This window comes from Cetorhinus maximus, chromosome 16, assembly GCF_964194155.1.
Source record: "Cetorhinus maximus chromosome 16, sCetMax3.hap1.1, whole genome shotgun sequence".
NCBI lineage: Eukaryota > Metazoa > Chordata > Chondrichthyes > Lamniformes > Cetorhinidae > Cetorhinus > Cetorhinus maximus.
This window is the reverse complement of record NC_135894.1, coordinates 25,576,125-25,596,809: the sequence shown is the minus strand read 5'-3', so window position 1 is coordinate 25,596,809 and position 20,685 is coordinate 25,576,125. Positions and strand designations below refer to the sequence as shown.

Here is a 20,685-nt window from a genome sequence, read left to right as displayed (position 1 = left end):
ACAGAGGTTTCTCACTGAGTCTTTGGAAATTTCTTCCTCAAAAGGCAGTGGAAGCGGAGTCTTTGAATATTTTAAAGACAGAGCTAGATAGATTCTTGATTAACGGTGGGGGGGAGGGGGGGGGCGGGGTGGGGGGGGTGAAAGGTTACTGGGGGTAGGAGGGAGGTTACAGTTGGATCAGCCGTGATTTTATTGAATGGCAGATTTAAATTTAAACAGTACCCAGTAATGTTCTACCTGGTCTCCGTTGATGGAACTACCTTTACTCGCTCAGAACTAAGAAATAACGGAAACACGAGTGATAATTTGGGTAACTTTACTGGTTCACATTCATTGTCAGAATACAACATAATCAGTTGAAAACATTTCCTCATTAGGTGAGAGGTTTTATTTGGTACTATAATAATGGAACAGATGTGCATGCTCAAGTTCTGCCCAGCCACCAGAAGCAGTTGAGCGGCCATTTTCTCCATAACTTATTTTTGGATCCGGAACAAGAGAGGAATAGAAACTACTTATCATGCAAAATCCACACGTTCTTTCTGAAAATGCTTAACAAGGAAATATTACAGGAAGCCATGAGAAAAGGGAAAGGTCCAAAGCACACAAGTACCCGTTCATTGTCTGTCATCTTCACGGAGAGGCTGGATGTTAAATAACAGCTGCTTAAAAGTGGGCCGTTCCTCTGGTTGCTGTGCAAAAACAAAGAGAGGGAAAGCAGAAATCCGATGATGAAAGATAAAGTTTTACAAGATCAACAACACCAGCATCATTCACCTGATGGAGGATTTAGGGTTAACTGTAGAGCAATTATGCAGCTCACCCTAGTGAGGACAGCCTCCACACTGACTGTAGCTGCTGCCCTCACCCAGACTCACATGGCATTCAGAAACCTCAAAGACTCCTTGCCAATTTTACCTTTTCAAATGCTACTGTCAAATAGAGCTCAGCTACGTGTCTGCCTTTCTACAGACTTGAGGACAGGAATTAAGGTTGACACTTCAGTGCACTGAACAATCGAGGTGATGTCTGTTGGATGCTACAGTTAACTCTCACAGGTGGTCATGAAAGATCCCATGGCGCTATTTTGAAAAAGAGCGGGGGAGTTATCCCCTGTGTCAAATTCAATAATTAGCCCACAACACAATAACGGATTAGCTGGTGATTGTCACAGTGCTGTTTGTGGGAACTGGTGCACAGATCAACTGTCATGTTTCAAACATTCCAACAATGGCTAACTTCTGAAGTACTTCATTGGGTGTAAAGCATTTTGGGGTGTCATGAGGTGGGGAAGGGTGCCATATAAAGGCAAGTCATCCCTTCATGATCATTTTCTCTATGCAGCACTACAGACATCACACACTGGGACCCAATATCCATTCAAACAGTCTGGAACCTAGTTTCCGTTCTCAGTCTGAACCCTGTACCCATTCTCAGCCTGAACACTGTACCCATTCTTAGTCTAGACCCCGGTACCCATTCTCAATCTGAACCCTGTACCCATTCTCAGTCTGAATTCTGTATCTATTCTCAATTTGGAACACAGTATCCATTCTCAGTCTGAATCCTGTATTTATTCTCAGTCCAGAACCCTGTATCCATTCTCAGTCTGGAACCCTGTACCCATTCTTAGTCTAGACCCCGGTACCCATTGTCAGTCTGAACCCTGTATCTATTCTCAGTCTGGAATGCTGTATCCATTCTCAGTCTGGACCCCTGGCTCCATTTTCACTCAGGAGCCCTGTATCCATTCTCAATCTGGAGCCCTGTATCCATTCTCAGTCTGGAACCTGGCATCCATTCTCAGCCTGGAATCTCATATCCATTCTCAGTTTGGAACCTGGCATCCATTCTCAGTCTGGAACCCTGTATCCATTCTCAGTCTGGAACCCGTATCCATTCTCAGTCTGAGCCCTGTATCCATTCTCAGTCTGGAATCCTGTATCCATTCTCAGTCTCCAACCCTATCTTCATTCTCAGTCTGGAACCCTGTATCAATTCTCAGTCTGGAAACCCTGTATCCATTCTCAGCCTGAGCCCTGTATCCATTCTCAGTCTGGAGCCCCGTATCCATTCTCAGTCTGGAATCCTGTATCCATTCTCAGTCTCGAACCCTATCTCCATTCTCAGTCTGGAACCCTGTATCAATTGTCAGTCTGGAAACCCTGTATCCATTCTCAGTCTGAAACCCTGTATCCATTCTCAGTCTGGAGCCCCTTTTCCATTCTCAGTCTGGAACCCTATCTCCATTCTCAGTCTGGAGCCCCTTTTCTATTCTCAGTCTGGAACCCTGTATCCATTCTCAGCCTCAAGCCCTATCTCCATTCTCAGTCTGCAGCTTTAGGGCTTGGGCCCTTTCCGCTTCTTCCATTAGCCCTTTAAGCCAATGTTCTAATGTATGGACAATTGGCTGGGTTTGACCCACCCTCCTTGCTGTAGGCCATGCAGTTTTGGCTGGTTAAATCCAGCTCTCTTTCTCCTTTGGTTCCACCAGCCTACATCCAAGATCTCTAGGTCCAGACAAGTGGGGTATGTACTACAGTGAAAGAGTTTGAACTTCATATTGGGGTAAACAGAACTCTACCAACATGGATTTCTCTGTAGCTGAGTTTGGAGATTTCTAAATGTGGCGATGGCTTTCTAGGCCCCAGGTGACCAAAATAAATGAAGATGAAGCTCAAAGCAGAGCTACTGTTATGCTTTGTGTGTGACGTCAGTGTTTTAAAGTGTCTGATTTCTTGAGGCGGTTCTGATTGTCAAGCTTGTTGATAATGGAACAGCTTCAAAATATGCGGATGTTAAATTAACCGCAAGTTCAAGAGCAACAATTTTTTTTTAGCGATGTGTCTATTTTACAACATCTATCAGCGCACAGATCGTCAAAAAGTCCCAACTCAGCTTTAACTGTCATGGGGACTAGATCGTGATTTCATGGGCGCCAACCATTGTCTGCTGCTTTCCCCTAGTGGCCATTCCCCCAGTGTGTGCCAAGCCCAGTGAGTGGTCCTCACGGCCAAGTGTAATCCTGCCCACCTGTAATGTTCCCACTGCAGCAACTCATTGCAGGAACTCAGAGACATAAACCCACCAGAGAAGCCCCACTACCATCCTGGTTTTGCCCAATTAGTCCACAATAGTCTGGGGGTTGAATCTCTGTGATGACAGTTGACCTGACTTCCCTTCATGCTAACTTCTCCACTTTAGTTTTCTCTGGTATTCGAGCTTGAGTCTAAGGGAGCCATTGTTCAATGCTGCATCTTTTGCCTGCCAATATTGGCTAACTTATCCAGATGTTCCACTTGCCTCATGCCAGCAGCTTGACATAATGTGAAAGATTTCCTCAGATGCCAACTGTGGCTTGTAGAGTCTGTATCCTGACAGGATCTTCCAAATAAAGTCACTGTTGTTAAACCTTTCGTACGGCATTTTTCCCAAAGTAAAGATCTCCCACATCAGCACTCCTATATGAATGAACAGGACATGATCTTTAAGTCAAGCACGCACATTAACTAGAGGTCAGTAGGTCATTGTCTTGGTGTGCAGATTCACAGACATTTGGCCAATAAATGCAACTTTTACAATTTGTCCATGAGCCTATTTTCTGTGCAAAATGTGATTGCACAGACATATTGGGTCGAAAGGTCTCTTTCTGCAGTTAAATCTCTACCCTGGAACCTCTGTGACAATTGGTGGAAACAGTGTTTAACCAGGGATTTCATTAATCTTCGACTAGAGTTCTGAGCAGAGCTCAGAGAATCCCATGGAGATTCCGGGTGTCAATTTTTATTCAATATATAGGGGGTTAAAATGGCATCTACTCAGCCCAGCTTAACCCCCATAATGTTTGTGTGCTAAATGTTGTACAAGGACACCTACATTTTAGTATTGTAGCGCCAATTTCTCTTCCCGGCTATTCTTTCTCAATTAAAGTCACAGCAAGCATCCTGAAGTGCCAGTGCAACTTGTAAATGTAGGCAATCATTGAATTATTGCAGGTTAGGGTCTGAGTTATTGTTTCATGACACTGGAACAGGGACACCGTTTACTTTGTCGATGCCTTTGCCACAGCAAATAAGCTTCTCTGACTGCCACATTAAAGGGGATTGCAGAGGCCTTATTTTCCATATTATTTTGTATGTTTTGTGCTTACTTTGGTATCCATCCACCCATTAATATTTTAGTATTTGTGCATTGAATGTAAGAGATTTTGGCAGTGCGGTTAGCATGAGCAATTGACTGAAAACACAACTGTGGTGCAAAAGGAACTGCTCCCGCAACAGTGCAACAAGAACCGTCTAGTGACACATGAGTCTGACACCGTGCTGGAATGTTATCAATGGCCCAGGATTTGCGATAGTAATAATAGCAAAACTGTCTGCACGAACACAGCTAAGCACGGAATTCCAAAAGTTGCTTTCAGTGTATTCCATGTATTCCCAGTGTATTCCATGTATTCCCAGTGTATTCCATGTATTCCCAGTGTATTCCATGCCCCTCCAGAGATACACTGCTGAAGGCCCTCTCCCTCAGACTGCAATCAATGGGAAATCATTAAACTGAAGAGGACTTGCACTCTTGTGCTCTTAGTCTCACTGTTAAAAACCTTGAAAATGTTACAGCTTGTGAAATAAGATGGAACTGTGTATTTAACAGTGCACTAAGTTCTTAATTGCTAATAAAAAACCTCTCTAAACCTGAAAGAGTAATTTTATGGTTGTTTAAAATCAAATTTCTCCATTAAGATAAGAAATTCTACATTTTTAAAAAGTTTGTTTATGGTATTTTGGTTTCTACCTCCACCCCTTTACCTCCTCCCTCCTCACTGTCCAAAGGCCCAAACACTCCTTTCAGACGAAGCAGCGCTTCACTTGCGCACTTCCTTCAATTTGGTCTACTGCATTCGCTGCTCCCAATGCGGTCTCCTCTACATTGGAGAGACCAAATGCAGACTGGGTGACTGCGTTGTGGAACACCTTCAGTCCGTCTACAAGCATGACCCAGACCTTTCTGTCGCTGGCCATTTCAATAATCCACCCTGCTCTCATGCCCACATGTCTGTCCTTGGCCTGCTGCATTGTCCCAGTGAAGCTCAACGCAAACTTGAGGAACAGCACCTCATCTTCTGACTACGCACTTTACAGCCTTCCGGACTCAACATTGAGTTCAACAACTTCACACCATGAACTCTGTCCTCCATCTTGACCCCTTTTTTAATCCAATTTTTATATCTTTACTTATTTATTTGTATATGTTTTTTTAAAATCCTGTTTTTCATCTTTTTCCCCAACCCCCCCCTCCCCCCACAGGACCATGTGTCACTTGTTTCTATGTTGGGCTTTCACAGAGCGCTGACCCTTGTTCTGCTATTAACACATTCTGTTCTCTTACTTTTATGCCACTATCAGCACCTTTTTTACTCTTTACCACTACCATTAACATTCCCTTTGTCTTGTGCCCATGACATCTTTGTCAAATCTCTCCTTAGCACCTGCCTATCCCTCACCTTCTCTCTTGCTCTACCTGCTCCAAACTCTCTTAAACAGTATAAAATTCATCGCATTTCTACTTCTCTTTAGATCTGAAGAAGGGTCATACAGACTTGAAATATTAACTCTGTTTCTCTCTCCATAGATGCTGTCAGACCTGCTGGGTTTTTCCAGCATTTTCTGTTTTTATTTCAGATTTCCCGCATCCGCAGCATTTTACTTATATATCCCAATCATTTATTTCACTATCTATAAAAGTTAAAAATTAAAAGGGAAGGGACTCTTTTTTTTCAACTTTCTGGTTTGCTGTCTGTGAGAATACTTCATTGTGATTGGCTGCACACCCTACTTGCTGGCACCATTGCTGCTGGATGCCCAGAGATTCCCTTGACTTGATGCCAGAAACAAAGCGACAGTGGAAAGGGGAAATCCACATCACAGGGATCACTAAATCTTTGAAGGCAGCTTTCTTCGAGGTCAGTGGCAAGCCCTTTGCTTTGCCACTGATCGTAAAATTGAGACTTTTTTAAACCAACTTAGATAATTTAGGGGTAGATTTCTGTGACAATCAGGAAGTTCAGACATTAGACTTCTGGTGGTTTGCTCTTACCCTTAGCTAAGATCACTGCACCAGCTCTGTATGACCTTAATGTGCTCAGTCCCAATAGCACTGGTACTTGAGGACTGGAGCACTCTGCTTAAGGCACAAGCTGGTGAACTAGCGTCAGAGCTACTACCGCCTGGCACATGATAGCTGTTAAAGGAATATTCAGGAATGGATTGGAGAACCCATTCCCCCTGAGAAATGTTTCCCTCGGGTTTTCTTTCTTTCCTGGTATTTGGTTTACAAACTATCTTCTTCCAAAGACAATGAGGAAATCTTTGATTTTCAGTTCTCAGTTCTGTCCTCGCTTTAGGCAAATATTTCCTAAGTAGTTTTGATTTCTGCTCAATGGGTGACTGTGAAAGGAATGGCTCCGCTAATAAATGACAGAGAAAGCATTGTGCAGGACAGAATAAGGGTGGCAGAGCAGTGTGAGGTAGTAATAGACTACAGAGATTTGGATGTTGTCACAATCATGAGATTGTGTTAGTCTCGCACATGTCAATTATTCCTTTTCACGCATGCAGTGGAACCTCCGTTATTCATAATATTAGAGGACAGCTGCTCCCCAATGCCGAATGGATAATTGAAGTTGGCAGATAATTGAGACAACTCACTTTTTATTGTAACGTTTATGATACACCAATACACCAATTAAGAATGATAAATAAAATTAAACAAGCATGCAATGCCTTAGTATGTCCTTGGTACGTCTCAAAGAATCCGTTTTGAACAATTTCTCTTGCCACCCAGTCTCTGTTATTTTGTTGGCAAAATACAGCAAAACTAACAGAGATTGGCCAGGATTATCCTTCCCACGATGATGTTCCACTCAATCCTCTGGCACTCTCAGTTCCCTGGGTCAGAATTTGTTAGTTATGCCCAGCAGGACCCCAGACGATTCCTGCCACCATCCTGGAGTTCATCACTGCCCAGTCACCAAAGCCTTACAGGGTTGCAGTCAGAGCCCTTGCTGCAACATCAGAATTGGAGGCTGGACAAGTAAAGGAGCAGACGTGTCCCAAAGAAGGGAAGCGGGATAATCTTGTAGGCAGAGGCCAAGGTCTACATCAGAAGCCATGTGGGGCCCTGTTTACAGGGAAAGAAGGCTGCTAAAGGAACCCAGGATCATTACCACTGCTTCTTGGGATCTATTGCAGCCTTTGCCATCACAGGCTGGAGAAGGCGGTAGCATTGAGAGGTCCTGTAGGACCCCAGGCCTGAATCTGCCTTGCTGTTTCCGTGTGACGGTCCCACAGGGGCAGTGAGAGGGGAATCCTGGTCAGGAGAGTGAAGAAGTCTGTATTTTCATCATTCACCATGTACTGCCAGCTTGCAAACCCTGCAGCGACTCTGTGCTCTCTCCGGAAGTATTTATTTATTTATTTATTTAGCTGTGCAAAGTCACAGAGTCAGGCAATAGCCTCATCAGTGGCTAGATGGAGCTCTTTAAGCCCGCCTTCAAGTTTAGTCATCAGACACTCCTCGACAATGTGAGTCTTTGTTTGGACTGCACCACAGCTTCAAATTGGATGGTCTTGGTGACCTCACTGATGTTGGATGGCTGCACAGAGGCTTTGGCCAGTCTGGAAATGGTTTAAAAGGGCCCAACTGTTGCCTTGGGAGATCAAAGCTGGGTGAATGAGCAGTGGGGTCTGCGATGAGAGAGTGGTTTCTGGTGGGTGTTTTCCACTGCCAATCTCCTACCATAGGCCTGCAATTGTTCCTCCTCGGCATGGTGAGTTTAACCATATGGGGTGGCAAGAGGGAAGTGTACTGCTGGTGGATGGAGGGGGTCTTTGAATAAAGGCAGTCTTGGGTGGGAGTAGACCTTCTCCCTTAGCTTGCCTGTTGCAATTACTCTCCTAATGTGGGGATGGGTGGGAGATTGGTGGGGGGTGGGGCAATGTTGTTCAGGACTGGGAGCCAGGGGAGGCGAGTTGGTCAAAGGGTACCTGTGATGATGCACATTGTTGAGTTGAGGTGCACATCGATAAGTTTGGTTTGGGGGCAGATTGGTACCATATTGGAGTGCACTATTTTGCAGTTCAGTGCGTGATGGCAAGAGCAGAGGTCCTTAGAGTCTTGGCCTGTGATCGTCATGAGGTGGTGGCCAGTTTACTGAGGAGGGTGGTGTAGGTTTTAATTTTTTCTGCAGGCTTGATGAGGTGATATCTGGACATGAGGGCTCCGTCAAGGGTGATGCCTGATTAAACAGGGTGGGAATCGTACTTCAGTCTCTGGCTATCCAGGGTGATGTTTAGCTCCCACTTGGCACTGGCATTGTGAAGGCGGAATGTTCTAGAGACTGTTTTACTGGTGCTCAGTGTTAGGCACCAGGTCTTGCAGTAGTCGACCAGCTTTGCAATATGGTCGTTCAGTGTGTCTTCCAACTCCGGGAAACTCTCAGCCTGTATGCCGCAACAGATGTCACCCGGGACCGGGCTGGGGAAGGTCATTGGTGTACAAGTTGAATAAGGTTGGGGCTAAGTTTGACCAGTGGGGTAGCCCATTTGTCTGTCTCCTCCAGGGGTTATGCACCCTGAACCACCTGACCCCTGAGGAGCGAGGAGTTGAATGGTGTCAGTAACCCAGGGAGGAAGAATGCTTGATATTTTGACAAATAGACCAAACTGTATCTTACACATTGCAGTGAGGTCAAAGAAAATTGCCCCTTTTAAGATACCTTTGAATGCCATTTTCAATGAAAGTAGCTAATGCATGGTCTAGGAAGTGAAGATTAATCTCTGTGGTACTGCTGTACGCATGCCAAGAGGAACATCATTAAAAATCAGGAAAAAATAATCAGCCATGTTCTAACTGAATGGCAGAACAGGCTTTCAGGGTCAGGTGATTGCCTCCTGTTCTTATGTTCCTGCTTTTTGAATGCCTATTACCTGCTTTGGGATATTTTTCAACATTAAAGGCACTATTTAAATACAGGTTCTCGTAGGGCAAAGTTTTGTCCTGCCCAAGTTCTGACAGATAATCAGGATTGTGGATAATCAGGATTGTGGATAATCAGAGTGTGGACAATGGGTTTACCCATTTACCCATTCTTTTCCAAATTCAGTGTTTTATTACTTGAATTTTTATTTCCCATTACCACTCACATTGTAGCTGTCAATTATTTCGGCAGGAAGAATGTGTGCGGTGATCATTAGGCAACAGAACCGGATTGTTTTGAAGTACAATGTTACACAGAATTGTACTGACAATATACAATACTTTATATGATAAAGTTGTAAATTCACAAGCCTGTTAAATGTGCAACACGCTCCCCAACATCTGTATGTGTGATAGAATGCTCCATTTTGAAAGCTGTGAGGATATTTGTTTCCCCAGAATGAGTTTCCAGAACCTGATTACATTACAATTGAAATCCAGAAAGTAAATGCTCACCGAAGGCCCACACGTCCGATTTACTGCTGAATTTCGAGTAGAAGAAAATCTCTGGAGATGACCACTTCACCGGGAATTTAGTTCCTGTTGAGCTAATGTATTGATCATCAAGAACATACCTGAAGAATGACAACAATTAGAGGTTTTCCAGCATCCGCAGTAGTTTTTGTTTTTAACAGTTAGAGGCTCCTGCCCTGAAATATCCCTCAACAAACCTGACAAAAGTGTTTGTCACAAACGCACTTGAACACATGAATTTAAATTCACCAAACGTCTACACGCTGATCACAATGAAACATTGCCAAAGTGTGTGGAGTAACTGAAATATTTATATTTTCTGCAAAGGATTGGACAACACAGTTAAAGTGCGATGGCCCAATATACGGGCAGGTTGAGGACACTTACAGTTAAAGGTGGCCAGATTTCATTTGGTGGACACAGAGAGATCCATAAAAGGATAAGAACATAAGAAATAGGAGCAAGAGTAGACCGTATGGGTCCTTGTGCCTGCTCTGCCACTCAATATGATCATGGCTGATCTTCTGCCTCAATTTTCCCTCATTCCCAATATCCCTTCGTTCCCTGAGAGACCAAAAATCTGTCTATCCCAGCTTTAAATACATTCAATGATGGAGCACCCACAACCCTCTGGGCTAGAGAATTCCAAAGATTCACAACCCTTCGAGTGAAGAAGTTTCTCCTCATCTCCGTCGTAAATGATGGGTCCCTTATCCTGAGATTGTCACCCCCCCCACCCCCACTGTGTTCGAGATTCCTCGGGGAGGGGAAACAACCTCTCAACCCTGGCAAGCCTATCTGGCACTGAGCATGGGCAACTATCAGTATCTGAGTCAACAGAGAGGCAGAAGCAGAACTAAGATCATAAAATCATAAGAAATAGGGCAGCAGTAGACCATTAGGCCCATCAAGCCTGCTGCGTCATTCAATAAGATCATGGCTGATCTGATTCTGGCATTAACTCCACTTTCCTGCCAGTCCCCTCTAAAAACTTTGATTCCCTTATAGGTCAAAACTCTGTCTAACTTAACCTTGCTCTGTGGAGTAGTAAACTCCAAAGACCAACGACGCTTGCAGATGAGAAATCCCTGTGAGGAGTGTGCTATTGAGCTGGTCAGAAACACTGGGGCTGTGCTTGCAGCAACAGTGAGGTCAGCGGCACAGACCCAAGTGAGGACCCCTCACCAGCCACTCCTTCAGCTAGCGGCACTGTGAGTGCATTGTTATATCTTGGAGTCTGTTCCCATTCACTAATTACCTCTACTCTCTTTAATAGGCACCACAGCCAAACACCCCAGGAACACCGGGAGCCAAGCCCCCCATCTCCAGCCCCGAGGACACCTTGGTCGAGAGTTCAGATGATACGCTGCTGGAAGACCCGTCACTGCGCTTACCCACACCCTCCACCAGTGCAGAGACACGCACCTCGGTGAGACCTAGATCTAGAGCAGGCTCGGTGTCACAATCTGGTGAGCTCAGATTCTAGTCCACAGCAGGCGGAGGAAGGCCAATCCAAGGTCACGAACACTTGGAGGGCTGCTGGAGGCCAGGATTCTGCTGAGTCGCAGTCAGATGATGAGCCTGTGCATTCGGTCTGAACGGGGATGGTGGAGGTACAGCGACAGGCACGGGAATATCAGGCAGGGTTGTCAGCCGCATTCCACAGATTGTACGATGGAGGAATCGTTTGTGTTCAGGCTGAGGTCATAGCGCTGACATGCCAAAGCACCGAAGTCAACACTGGTAGGATGGCAGCTGCCATGGAGACCTTAGTCCAGGATATAGCGCCTGTGTTGCTGCGGGAGTTGCACTCCATTGATGTAGGCATTGGTGGCATTCAGCAATGGCTACACGACAGAGGTCAGGACACCTAGATCTCACTCCAGGTGCTCCTTCTCCTCAAGGAGTCAGGCAGGGGCCCTTGGGCATCCATGGGAAGAGGACACCCCAGGGCCATCTGCCCAGGTGACTCTGGGAGTCCAGCTGATCCCAATGCCCTCTGCCTGTGACCCCCTCAACTGGAGCTCCACAGGCCGAGGAGGGTCCACCTGCCCCACAGCAGGAGACCCAAAGCAGGCCGGGGCCCTCCAGGTCTCTGCCCTGCAGAGGATGCCCACCAAAGTCATCACAGACAGGGTGTAGCAGTCAGCAGGCTGCCTCTATCTCTGCTCTGGATGTCGGGGATGGACCTAGACATAGCTGTATGGTTAGGAAGATTAAGAAATACTAGGAGCACAGCGATTGCATCGGTGTTCACCAGCTGTACATAATTTCCAACAACATAAATGGAATTGCACCCATTCCACATCTCCTCTTGTGTGTGCCTCCTCTGTATGGGGACCTGGGTGGTGTTTAATCAGGTCTCATACCATGTTCTCTCTCCCCACTTATTGCAGATGTTGCACCATGTGGCTCAGGTCGATATTGTGTGCAGCTATCTCATAACAGCGAGTGTCAGTTCTCAGTTCATTCCCGACATCAGTGAAGCATCACTCTCAATGTAAAGTGTGCTTGTGTAAGGCATCTCTTAGACGTGCTTTGCAGGTTCAAGTGTTCATTCCTTGCTGTGTAAGATGGAGGCTCACGTAGTCCCCAACTTGTCTGCATTGTGGAAAGATGAAGGTGTGGTGTAGAAGGAGAGATGCAGATGCACACGGAGACGGGTAATCTTTCCTAGAACTCCATGAACTTTCCGTCAGCTGTGAGGGTGTTCAATCTCCCAGCCCACACTCTGAGCTCAGTTGCTCTCATGTCTGCCTTCAGCATTGTTGATTCTCTGAGTGAAAATCTGCTTAGCTCCTTCTCACCTCAATGTTCCTGAGCTCTGACCCACGCTGACACATTTTTGTCCTTGTGCTCAAAGCCACAGCGTTTCCCGTTAGCGACTCCGGAGTTGTCTTCATTGCGCCCACAAGACAATTGTGAACATGTACGGATGCAGCGCTGGGCCGTAAGGTCTACTATGCGTCCCCTCACCTAAACCCTCGGCGAGCTGTGCAATGCTAATTTCAGATGGTGATGTGTTGGGGTCATGTGAACTATTGAGCTTGATCTCGAAGTGTGTAGGTTAGCTCGATGGGATGGCAATGCGGAGGGTGGAAATGGGATAGGAGCAAGGATAGAATGCAGCCGATGTGTGCTCTTTATTATCAACGATGCTGAGCCTGGAGGGCTCCATGGTCTGTTTGCGTTTTCAGGCTAGCTAGGGCCATGGCTGGTCACCAAGGGGAAATAATGTGTAGAAGAGGAGGCAAGTTCCTGTGTGGCAGGCGGGTGTCTGAAGGTGGGGCTCATAAGGTGCTCCATGCTGATGGAAAGTCAGGCTGACTGCAGCCCCACGTCCTTCACTGAGAGTGCAGGATGTCATTGTTATGAGGATTGAAGTAACTCTGAGGACTCAGTGTGATTAACAGGCATGAGCACTGCGAGAACATCCCCGGCTGGCTTGGCTCGAATCTCACCTCGCATTTTCACCAAAGCGTTTGTCCCCTAGCTGTAGACACACAGACACGAGCACACTGAGGGCTGTATTCCAGCTCCTGCCTCTTGTAGGCTGCCTTAGTGACTAGGATGCTGGGGAGATGCTTGAAGAGGCTGCACCATCTGACATGTGACGCTGAGACGCACTCCTGTAGTTAGTACCATATTTCAGAAAGGCAGCATGCTCCCGAGGTAACATCATCCTTCAAAGGATGAGGACACGGTGACCTTAATGTGTACCAACTCATTCTCAGATTGAAATGGATGGTTGAAACGAGCAGGATAGCAACACAGGTGGTAATGTGCGCCCAGCATGGCGGCCAGTGACCCAAGAACATAATCACAGCATCTCATCATCATCCTTCTGTAATCTAGTGATTATTGGTGCCTCACGTGCATGCCTGTCTTGTGTGGTCTGTGCTACGGCCTCTTCCCGCTTCCTCGCCCTCAGCCCTCTCGATGTCCTTATCCTCGGACGAGACATGCAGCTCCCCAACTAGTCATCTGGCAAGACATCGCCCCTTTGGAGCACCAGGTTGTGTAGGGTACAGCAAGTCAGGATGATCTGTGAGACCCTCTGGGGGGTGTACTGGAGTGCTCCGCCAGGTCTGTCCAGGCATTGGAGGCACATCTTCAAGATGCCAACGTTGCTCTACCAATGTTCGGCTGGTGGGATGAGCATCATTGTACCTTCCCTCGGCTGGTGTCTGTGGCTGTTGAACAAACACCATCAGCCACCTCCTTTGTGGGTAGCCCCGGTCACTGAGCAGCCAACCCTGGATTTGGTGTGGGCTCTCGAAGATGTCCAGAATCTGTGATCTATTCAAGGCTTGGGGGTCGAGGCAGCTTCCTGGGTATCTCGCGCACACTTGCACCATGTGTTTCTAGTGGACACAGATCAGCTGCACATTGAGCGAGAGGAAGCCTTTCCTGTTGATGTATTGGAGTGCCTGTTGCCAGGGAGCTTTTATAGCCACATGAGTGCAGTCAATGGCCCCCTGCACCTGTGGGAATCCTGAAACAACAGCAAAGCCCAGTGCTCGGGCTGCCTGGCTGGCTTCATCTCTAACAAGGTGCGTGCCATTGTGGGCCTTGGCAAAGAAGGCGTCCATCACCTCCTGTGTGCACTTGTGGGTGGAAGCTTGAGAGACCTCACAGAGATCCCCAGTGGAGCCCTGGAAGGAGCCATTAGTGTAGAAGAGCAGCGGTGACCTTCAGAGCCACTGGAAATCGATGTCCTTGCAGAGCCTGTGATGTTGACCCCTGCAGAATGTGGCAGGCGTGAGCCACCAGATCCCTGGACACGCGGAGGCGTCGATGACACTGATTGTTGCTCATCTGCAGAAAAGACATGCATCTTCTGTACACCTTTGGTCCTGAGAGGCGCCTACGCGCAGCGTTTCTGTGAGTTTCTTCCTCTGGGTCTGGAGGGGGCCCTGCTGCCCCTCGCTCATCAGGGTGAAGCTCCTCCCTTTGGCAAGCCCAGCGCACCCTGGCACCCTTCTCCACCTTTCCTCCTGCCTGCATGCGATGATGGAGGCAACATTAAATACACCCTCCATCTTCCCCACGTTCTCCTCTCTGCTGGAACTTGGAAGGGAAACATGAGTGAGCGTCAGCCTCCAAAGCCCCTCTCCCTGTCGGTGGCCAGTGAGCGACTGCGGTTTCAAGGGGTTGGTTTCAGTTGAGGCACCTCATCGCCACAAGATTCCCTGGCAGCACAATGCCAGTTTTCAGGAACACAGTGTGCACTTCACCATCAACCCCCCACCTCCCGATTCCAAGAGCTCATGTTGTGAGATCGCTTTGGGCAGGTGCTTGGATGCACTGCTTTGATCCCAGATGCTAGAATCCTCATCCAGTGCCGCTCTATGACTATGTCCTTTGGAATACACATAAGGGCAAATGTTCAGTGAGGGAATGAGATTATTTTAGGCAGGCCTGGGGTTTCACATCTCTCAAGCTGCCAGCTGCAGGGTTCGGAGGTACAGTTTCCAACGGCCTTCAGCATCTTGTCCAGTGGCCCAGTTGGTTTTGGATTTATTGTTGCATTGGAGAATTTCTATGCTTGGGACAAGAGGCTATTGCAAGGAGATCGGTTAGTGGCATGATTCGGAATTAATCTTGTATGAGTGCGCTTCATGAATTAAGGCTCCTGATTACACCTATTGTTATTAAAGTGCTCCTAACATGTCTCAGCTGTGCGTTCCTCCTTATTCGGGAATACAGGTATCAGTTGGAAGCCCCTTAAGTTGGCCCTCCCACCAGTGCAGAGATCCACTCCTCCCAGAAGCTCTAAGAGCCCTCCCCACCAGCGTGTTCCCACAGTTTCATTTTCTACTGCACCATAGGTTCCAGTTACAAGATGGCAGTGCTGAGGTCCTACCACCAGATGAGCTCCGACCCACCCTGTGTGACCATGGAATTCCCTCCCATCGTCCTGGAGAAGCATAACATTCAGGTTTCCCACCCTCCAATAACTCTCAGTCCTCCCCCTGTAATCCTTGATCCCATTGTCATTGTGATGGACAACCCTGTCTTACCCCCTGAATCGTTTGAGGTGGATGTGCCTATTCCCCATGTGGACCTTACCCCTCCCCTTGTTGAAGCCTTTTGCACAGCGACATACAGAGAGACCCCTTATGAGGCCATCGAGTACCCACCCATACACAACCTGCTCCTGATCTACAGATGCCTCCCCTGACTGTGGCTGTGCCATCTGCAGACCAGTATTATGCCCCAAGCCCCCTGGACCGATGCCTGCGAGATGGTGACCAGGCCCTGCGCACCTTGCTGGGCACTACTGGACTGACAGGCCCTCCCACTGTCTGGCCTGGGACTAAGACAGACTTTGCAAGCTCAGCAACCCAACCTGATGCACTTCTTTACTCGGCTCCCCGCCCATTCTGGCGCAGACTCACTTTTGGACTCTTCCCATTCTGGCCCGGAGGACGTTCTCACCACCTCTCATGTGTCTGAGTGCACCCGTCCCCAGTATTTCCCCCCACTCCAGTCAGGCCTTTGCCCTCCAGCCGCTTCCTTTGTCTCTGTCTAGTCTACTCCCAACAGCAACCCTCACTCCCCCACCCCATCAAACCTTTGTCCTCGAGCTCATGTAAACTACTCCCCCCACCTGCCCACTGCCTTACTGCTGGTCTGACACATAAGTCCTTGGCTCTGAAACCACTCTCAAATTGTTGTGCTATTGCCTGCGCAGCCTGGCGCAGAGTTGGAGGAGCCACGAGCGATGCACGGTGTAAAGGTAGGAGAACAAACCTCAAAGTCATGAGTGAAGTGCAAGTTGCCAGGTGCACGTCCCTTATATCGGATCGTGTATGCCGCTGGTTGAATTAGATGCTGGCATGGGCCTCTGACCCAGCGATTCCTTCATAATGAGTATTCAAGATATTCAAATGTATTCAAATGCTGTTACTGACATGGCGCAGTGGGAAACGTGTGCCTGGAGCGGACGACATAAACCTGACCTTTGAGCTCCCGTGATATTTTCCTTTCGCACCTGCCATTGCGCCCACTGCTGGCCAGAGTGGAAAATCACACCCGTAGTTCCAGACTCCACCACAAGAGGAAACATCCTTTCAACATCTGCCCTGTCAAGCTCCCTCAGAACCTCAAATAAAAACAGAAAATGCTGGAAAAACTCAGCAGGTCTGGCAGCATCTGTGAAAAGAGAAACAAGTCCATATGACTGTTCTTCAGGGGCTTCTGGGCTTTTAAAAAGGTTTTGAGATTAATTTTTCTCTTTATTCTGTTACTTCCCATTTACTTTAAATTCCTCTTATTTGTTCCTCTCAGCACGAGTATCCTCTCTGAACCCATTCAATTCAAGAAGACTCTGAAGGAGAGTCACATCGGACTCGAAACATTAGCTCTGTTTCTCTCTCCACAGATGCTGCCAGACCTGCTGAGTATTTCCAGCATTTTCTGTTTTTATTCAGATTTACAGCATCCGCAGTGTTTTGCTTTAATGCTTTTCCCTCAGAGCTTTATATGTTTCAGTAAGATCACCTCTCATTCTTCTAAGCTCCAGTGAGTATAGACCCAACCTGCTCAACCTTTCCTCTTTAGACAACTCCTTCATTCCAGGAGTCAGCCTAATGAACCTTCTCTGAACTGCTTCCAGTCAGCCATTAGCTGCCAAGACCCCTGTAGCTACACTCCCGTGATTGTAATAGGCAATTAGGGCCTGAATCTTGGCTCCGTCTCTCTGCCAAGCTATGGGTGTGATGGCCAGACTGGAAGAGAGAGCAGCTCATCTTATGTCGCAACAGGCTTCCACTTCAGCAGTCACGAAATACGGGGTTGGCTGCTGGGTCCCTTCACCATTTGCCTGCATCTTGGGCCCCCTTTCCCTTCATAGGTGTCCATCAGTTCACAGTTCACCCCTTCAGCAACCTTGGCCAAGTCTGGTAACAGATTGAAGATCGAGATGCTTTCTGGGCTTTTTAAAAGGTTTTGAGATTAATTTTTCCCTTTATTCTGTTACTTCCTGTTTACTTTTAATCCCCCTTATTTATTACTCACAGCACAAGTATCCTCCCATCACCCATTCAGTTCAATTAGCTAAGCTAACCAACAGAGCTTGGCAAACAGCCAGCAGAACGATTCCCATCAGATTTCTCATTCCTTTCACCCTGAAAGCTCCACCAAAAATGGACCTAGAGATTGGAAAAGCAGAGCCTCTATTGTGACTTAAGCACCACAGATCAATGGCTGGCTTTAATTGTAGGAAGTGTTACCAATAATGAGCTGTCGCTGCACGTCAAGGAGGCAACCCAAGAGTAGCTGCAGAATGTCACAGAGTAGGAAGGTGCTCATCTCAAATATAATTACCTGGCCATTCCAAAGTCACACACTTTGACTATCAGTGTATTATCAACCAAACAGTTTCTAGCAGCCTGGAAATAGAAATAAAAGAACAACATTTAATTTAAACTAAATATAAATCTCACAAACAGTAGAATTAAACAAATATCTATGTTTTCCTTTATTCTTTCATGGGACATGGGTGTCGCTGGCAAGGATGGAATTTGTTACCAATCCCCAATTACCCTTGAACTGAGTGGCTTGCTCGGCCATTTCAGAGGGCAGTTAATAGTCAATCACTTTGCTGTGGGCCTGGAGTCACATGTAGGCCAGACCAGGTAAGGATGGCAGATTTCCTTCCCTAAAGGGCATTAGTGAACCAGATGGGTCTTTACAACAATCAATGATAGTTTCATGGTCACCATTACTGAGACTAGCTTTATATTCCAGATTTATTAATTGGATTTAAATTCCAGCATCTGTTGTGGTGGGATTTATACCAATGTCCTAAATCATGCCGGGCCTCTGGATTACTGGTCCAGTGACATTATGACTACACCACCATACTCTGTCCATCCTGTTACTGAAACAAAATTGGAGCCAGTTAATTGGGTATAAAAAGTCTAAAGGTGGTAGCTTATAAACCCTAACAATTCAATAGTGGCAGAAGATGATCTCATTATCACTGCTTGGCAGTACAGAATTTGAGTATTGCTGAGAAAAGAGACATACTGTCAAAACTTTTCACCTTGCACTCATCAGGACAGATGCAAGAATGTCAAATTTCAAAGTGAACAACAATTTATACTGCATGAGAAAAGGGGTGCTGATTAGTTGGCAAGTAGGCTCTGACTGGTCAAGACGTTGCCATGGCACATTCCCTGGCACATTTGCCATGGCAAATGTGGGCGACGCATTATAACGCAGCACAGATCAGCAAGCAATGTTATATGACCTGTTTGTTGTTGCAATCATGTGCTGCATTGATACAAGCCAAGGGTCAAATTTATCTGGCTGACCACGCGGTATACTCAATCACATTATGCAAAAAAGAAAATTCAGCTGGTTTGAAATTTGAAGAAAAGTTTTCGTCTCTCACTGCTGGATAGGTTAGGCCATGGCCACAAGCACAGCAGCAATAGTCTGCACTTCCTTCATCTGAGTAATAAGTAACCTTAGTGATCCCCTCTCACTATGGGAACTAGACAATATTTGGGAGTACAAGCTTAAAGCATGGCTCAGTAAAACAACAGCTTCCATTGTGGCAAAGAGGAAATTCAGAGTTACCTACTCTCATTTCACTTCTCTACCATGTCCCATTAAATATTGTTCCTTTCAAATGCTTATTCAGTTCTCTTTTAAATTACATTATAGCCCCTTGCAAGAATTCAGGAGATAAATCGACCCTGTTTGAATAGTTCTCAGTGCTAAGGCATTCCTTCGAATTTCCCCTAATTTCTAATGCTCAGTCTATGGCCCATTTTATTTTTACCAATTTTATAAGCAATGGAAACTATTTTTCATCATGTATCCATGCAAAACTGCACAGAATTTACAATGCTTTAAATTGTTTGGCTCTGTTCTCCATGAGCATAATTCTGGTCTTCTTGTAGAGAATTTTTGCAGTACTGTTCCCAGGGTTCACCTACCCCATCATGTGCCCAACACTGCACTCAACCAAACAAAATAAAAATTAAAAATGTTGAAGTATGGAAATCATACAAGCGGTATTTAAAGACAACACTGGCATCTACCAGACAATGTAGAAAATTGCCCAGGTATGGCCTGTCGACAGAAAGCAGGGCAAATCCAATCTGGCCAATTACCTCTCTATGAGTCTACTCTTAATCATTAGCAAAGTAATGGAAGGTGTCATTGATAGTGCTATCAAGCAGCACTTACACAGCAATAACCTGCTCACTGACACTCAGTTTGGGTTCCGCCAGGGCCACTAAGCTCTTGACCTCATTACAGCCTTGATCCAAACATGGACAAAAGAGCTGAACTCAAGCGGTGAGGTGAGTGGGACTGCCCTTGACATCAAGGCAGCGTTTGACCGAGTGTGGTATCTAGGAGCCCTAGCAAAACTGGAGTCAATGGGAATCGGGGGGGTGGGTGGATGAGGGGAACTGTCCGCTGGTTGGAGTCACACCTAGCACAAAGGAAGATGGTTGTGGTAGATGGAGATCAATTGCCTCAATCCCAGGACATCACTGCAAGAGTTCCTCAGCATAGTGTCCTAGGCCCAACCATCTTCAGCTGCTTCATCAATGACCTTCTCACTATCAAGACATCAGAAGCAGATGTTTGCTGATGATTATATAATGGTCAGCACCATTCACGACTCCTCAGAGTCTGTGTCCATATACACCAAGACCTGGACAGCATTCAGGTTTGGGCCGATAGTGGCAAGTAAAATTCACACCACACAAGTGCCAGGCAATTACCATGTCTAACAAAAGAGAATCCAACCATCTCCCCTTGATAAAAACAAAAAACTGCGGATGCTGGAAATCCAAAACAAAAACAGGAATACCTGGAAAAACTCAGCAGGTCTGGCAGCATCGGCGGAGAAGAACAAAGTTGACGTTTCAAGTCCTCATGACCCTTCAACAGAACTAAGTAAAAATAGGAGAGGGGTGAAATATAAGCTGGTTTAAGGTGGGGGGAGAGAAGTGCGGGGGGGGGGGGTGGGGGTGGTTGTAGGGACAAGCAAGCAGTGATAGGAGCAGATAATCAAAAGATGTAGCAATGAAGGTGAACAAGGCAAAAGAGAGATACGGAAATTGGTGGAATTACCATTGCTGAATCACCCATTATCAACATCCTGGGGATTACCATTGACCCAAAACTGAACTGGACTAGCCATAT

At 46.6% G+C, this 20,685-nt stretch overlaps 1 protein-coding gene across 1 annotated transcript in view; it reads right to left on the bottom strand.

The window, feature by feature from the left end:
• Positions 1-300: 300 nt before the first annotated feature.
• The window catches only part of LOC144692049 (cytoplasmic tyrosine-protein kinase BMX-like), a 94,216-nt gene continuing 73,831 nt past the window's right edge, over positions 301-20,685 (bottom strand). The window contains exons 15-18 of the mRNA XM_078560605.1: positions 17,842-17,906; positions 9,493-9,611; positions 3,304-3,461; positions 301-692 (exon numbers count right to left, since the gene is read on the bottom strand). Coding sequence (XP_078416731.1) covers positions 618-692; positions 3,304-3,461; positions 9,493-9,611; positions 17,842-17,906 — 417 coding nt within the window. The 3' untranslated portion in view covers positions 301-617. The remainder of the gene's footprint in view (positions 693-3,303; positions 3,462-9,492; positions 9,612-17,841; positions 17,907-20,685) is intronic.